Below are 5,069 nucleotides of genomic sequence, written 5' to 3'. Positions count from 1 at the left end.
GGGCGGGCGGCGGCGAAAGGAGGGGGAAAGCGCGTGGGCTGAAATGTCCCTCCCGCCAACTGCTTCTCTCCGATGCAGGGCACTGCAGCCGCAAGGGGGAAACCCGCGTTTTGCCGGGTTGTGACGGAGAATTTGCCGCGCCCCCTAAATTTTTTTGCGGGCTGGGGCGGGATGCGGAGTCTGGTCGGGCAGGCTTTCTGACCCGTACCCATATTTTGACGGTTATTTTGCGGATCGGGGACGGATGCGGAGTCTGCTAGAGTTGCTCTAACCACTGCTCTGAATCTCGAGAGAAGCATACATCGACAGCAGGTTAACAGAGGCACCAGCGTTTGCTGTTTCGGGTACTTCAAGTCCGTTCATGTTGGCTTTCCACCAAAAAAAAAGGAGAGTCAGTTCATGTTGGCGACAGCAATTTATTATCGGAGCACAACGACACCTCGATGGCCCACGCCGTAAGCAATTTTTTTAACACAATACAGACACAAGCGCTCATACATACACACATACACTCACCACTATGAAGGCACACACGCACACCCTACCCCAATGAGCACTTTTGAGAGACTGAGCCGACATATCATCTTGAGATTTACGAAGTCACCTTAGGCGCATCGTCGTCGACGGAAACGTCTTCTCCCTCTGAAAGCGCATCGCTAGAAATCCGAAAATAAATTTAGGAATGATGCGAGCACTAGGACTTAAACTCTGATGGGCTGAGCATACCGCTGTCCCTTTAACCATAATAAATACGATTCCGATTTGTTTTATTTATTTTTACCAAAAAGGAAGTACAGGCCTCTACATCAAGCACATGGCCATTTATTTTATTATTTTTTGTGAAAAAACGTATTTAAAAAGTTCACAAAAAGTACACCGCACCCCAAACCTGATAAAAATTACATTGAGATCTCTGGACCACTGAACGATCACTACCGCCGTCAGAATGAGTCGCCGACGTGCCGTTGTCGCCGCTCCCCTACCAAATTAAGCTAGCCTGACATTGTCGATAACAGTCAGGAAAGTCCTCGTGCACGTGCCCCTAAGGATCAGCGCCCTGGAGCCGCGATCGTCATCGTTGAACCCTTGAATTGATCTGAAGTGCCTGACATCTGATCTCGCTGTTGCACACGCACAAAGAAAAACTCTAACCTCTCTGCTCCAAGAAGAAGGCAGGAAACTACACCGGATCTCTGTCGGTTCCGTCCTGACAAACGAACATGTTGAGGAGGATTGGAGCCCGTAAGGCCAACTCAAAGAAGCGCCGACATCCCCTGAACACCGCCGCTATGAGGACTAAAAGCCCTAAACTAAACTACTAGCCGGACCCGAGGCACCGGAATTCTCCTCCCCGCCGCCGGCCACCGGAGCGACAGGCAGAGGGGAGACAAATCCACATACTCACCGGTGTTGTTTGGAGGGACGGTGTAACCTTGCCACCCCTAGGGCCTTGGGAAAAGAACGCTTCATGTCGATACATCCATTTCATTAATTGTAGTGATGGTGTGTTGGATAAGGGGGTGCTAACACATCGGCTCCCAGAGGACGTGAGCTGGGCCGAGGACCCCCAAAACCACAAACCAGTGGGCCACATTCGTCAGGCTCCCGAAGGAATCAAGATAAAATCTATCAAAGACTTGGCGCACACTCCAAGGCACGAATGCAATCTTCGGCATGTTTATCCTTTGATGTAACCGACCTATGTGTAACCCTAAGTATCCATATAGTGTCTATAGAAGCCGAGTGGTGTACCCCATTCATCTATACAATCAAAGCAGGACGTAGGGTATTGCCTCTTAGAGAGAGCCCGAACCTGGGTAAAATCATGTCTGCATGTTACCATTGTGTCAAGGCTGTCAGCTCGGGATCCCTTACCTGAGATTTGCCGGATTCGACCACGTCGCATAGCACGAGTTCAATTCACCAGGTATCGAATGGAAAATAAAAATAAAACACGACCACAACTAGTTGGAAACATGACTACACAGCTCAATGACATAATCTACTACTCGCTCAGCGGCCATACGGTTGAACAAACCAGCACCCAAAGGACATAAACGTCAACGTGATGCAGTGATGATGACTGCATACAAATTAACAACATAGCTCTAAAGATAAGCTGTAAAAAGTTATGAATAAATGATGTGTTAAACGCATTCATTCTGGTAATTACAAATTGTCCAAAGAACGACAAGAACTCCCACAAGGATTTGGTCCTTCAGATTATGATGAATGCCACCAACCCAGTTTCTAAAAAGATTCGGTACGACTTGTCGGTAGTGGTAAATTGTAGGTAACATGAGTTGTGTGTGAAATCAAGGCAGTGAAAGGACATGACAAAAATAACTGATGAATTGTTTCCCTTGATTAAAAAACATCCATGAATTGTTACACCATCGCAATTCGCAAGGTTAAACGTCGCGTCCTTGGCACACTCAGCCTGATGGGATCGGCACGAGGAATTCACTCCATGATTGGCTGAAACGTGTGCGACAGACACAAGCTCATGCTCCATCTTCACAACCGACATAACTACTAACGCCCTTCCCTTACGGCACGGGGTCGTTGGGTTATTCGGCTAAGATAGAGACCCAGCCGTGTAGGCCCAGAAAAGTTTTGGTCATCAACATGCCCAGAATCGCGTGTGCATTCGTCACTCTCGCCGTGCTCCCTCCCTGATGTTCATGTGCTACTGCTACTAGATATTGGTCAGTTGCCTCCTCCAAGCTCCACCTGACCTGAAGACCCAATTCACCACCATACCATCAGTGTCTATTGCTTCCACTTGAAATGGCAGTTTAGTCGGCACTGCTCTCCTCCTTTGCCTCCACGCATCATTCGATAACCCAAAACGAGCTGAGCTCTCAACAGCGCGGTACAAAACCCACCCCAACTGCTACTGAATCTCCAAAGAAGCACGCATCGACACATAGCTAGCAGGTTAACAAACGGTGTCGACAATTTAAAAGAGGAACGACAAACCCGCCCCTGCACGTACAACACAAATATAATGCCCGCAGAATCTTCGGTTTCGCGCTTCGTGATCTCGGGTACGAATGCCATGAACACATAGGCACCGGTGTCTGCTGTTTCTGGTACGACAGGTTCAGTTCAGTCTGGCGGGACATCAAAGCCAGTAGTACATTTTATTGTGGAGCACGACGACGCCTCGATGCCCCGCGGCACACCCGGGTTTGGGGGCAACGAAAGCGGTCGAACAAAAATTTGCATGAGTTCAAGTGTGAACCGATTGTTATAGGCTGAGCAGGTTGCAGCCTAGCTTTCCTGCGCGAACTTGACGCCCTTCTCGATGGAAGACAGCAGCTCGCCCTTGAGGCTCTCCAGCCCCTCCTTCTCCAACGCCGACAGCTCGCCCAGCCCCATCACTTCCTCCACGCCGCTCTTGCCCAGCCTCACCTGCGAAACCGAATAAAGGAAATAGTGTTCAGCACACCAAGTCCCGATCTTCTCACGGAAATTAACAGGTTGCGGAACAGCATTCAGCACAGGCATGTTTTCCGGGCTTCAAGAACAGGCTTAGATGATGTGAAACAACGCACAATCTGTGAATCGTGGTATGCCAGTTCGATCACTATGACACACTAGTATGTATACACGTGCAATGCACGTCTTAATAGTATTGTTCCTATGGTTCTATTAAAAGAAAAGAAAATCATATAGTACTTTGCAATGAATCCGGAGCAAAAATAAATATTAACATGAATTATAAAGTGATGATTTTTTCTAATAAAATCGGTATTGTGGTGATCATTTACATTTCACTGGGCTGTAGCGAAAAACGCTCTAAATAGCCCAGGCGAACACGCACGTAGATGAATCAATCGATCAGATCGATCAATTGTCCAAGGGCAAAACAATAGTTAACCACACCTACATGTATGGGCTACTGGGCTAAGGTCTTCTCTATATTCGGTGTAGTTGGTTTTATAAATATATTTTTGTATGGACTAATGATGCAATTAGCTGCGGCCATTAGCTGATGTACAATATACATGCCGCTAAAATGTTCACTTGTCTCTGCCCGTCTCGGCTCTTTGCCTGACGCACTGGCACATGCAACATGGCGAGAAGAGAGGAGATGTGATGCGATTTTTCTAGAAACCAGCAGATGCAGCTGCGGGCTACTGTTCATTGCGAATCCTTTGAATCTCCACCGTTAAATTTATGAGACCAATGGCCAGGATCGTCGTTGTTGTACAATTCAAAACCCATACACTATATAGTAGTATAGACATGTGACATGTCTGACCCTCCACGACAATGATAACTCCATAAACTTAATAATCAACCATAAGTTTGTCTATAAACTAATCAACCAAAAAATTACGAATCAACAAGAGCATCTTGCAAGGCCTGTCACAGACCACACGATTCAACTCAAAAGAGCAACCTACACTTTGGATACCTGCTTACAAAGTCAAAAACATAGCGACACCTTCTAGGAATAAGCATGCAAGCAAATTTCATGTAGGGATGAAAAGTTGGTAACCTGCTTAAGAACTTAACATGATAAAAGAAAGAGAGTGAGGATTATGAAGGTTTTCTCTTGACAAATAATCTGCAGGGACATGATTGTGTACTATAACAGGGACAATAGGATTTATTTATGCATTGACAGGGGGGGAACAGGAAATCACCTTGGAGGCAAAGAATGGCAGCTCTGTTACAGTTGATTGGACAAAAGAGCACTCTACGATGTCAGGAACACCGTTGAGCCCCTTCAAGCATGCATCTCCAAAAACTGCACCAGCATATCTGGAAAAAACACAAGATAAAATATTGTCAGCGAAAACCAAATAATGCAAAACAGTCCAGTATAAAACAAGAGATTGCTACAGAGTTCATCTACATAGATCGATCAAAGTGGCCATGTCTCATTTCAGATGCTACTTCCCAGCTAAAATGAGCACAAGAGTACAATATTTTGGACATAACTGAATTAAGTGTGCATTTCACATGAAAGAAAAAGCAGAAGATTAATAGTGGGATGAAAAACTCTTTAGTAAAGAATATTCTCTACAATTAGTAGTTTAGTATGTAGGTCAGTA

At 46.0% G+C, this 5,069-nt stretch overlaps 1 protein-coding gene across 1 annotated transcript in view; it reads right to left on the bottom strand.

Moving 5' to 3' along the window:
* Positions 1 to 2,941: 2,941 nt before the first annotated feature.
* The window catches only part of LOC119349661 (malate dehydrogenase, mitochondrial-like), a 5,846-nt gene continuing 3,718 nt past the window's right edge, over positions 2,942 to 5,069 (bottom strand). Inside the window, exons 6-7 of the mRNA XM_037617742.1 lie at positions 4,659 to 4,776; positions 2,942 to 3,417 (exon numbers count right to left, since the gene is read on the bottom strand). Of these exons, the coding sequence (XP_037473639.1) occupies positions 3,277 to 3,417; positions 4,659 to 4,776 (259 nt within the window). The 3' untranslated portion in view covers positions 2,942 to 3,276. The remainder of the gene's footprint in view (positions 3,418 to 4,658; positions 4,777 to 5,069) is intronic.

The sequence above is a fragment of the Triticum dicoccoides genome, chromosome 1B (assembly GCF_002162155.2).
Source record: "Triticum dicoccoides isolate Atlit2015 ecotype Zavitan chromosome 1B, WEW_v2.0, whole genome shotgun sequence".
Taxonomy (NCBI): domain Eukaryota; kingdom Viridiplantae; phylum Streptophyta; class Magnoliopsida; order Poales; family Poaceae; genus Triticum; species Triticum dicoccoides.
The sequence above is the reverse complement of the archived record's forward strand: the minus strand, read 5'-3'. Positions and strand labels throughout refer to the sequence as shown.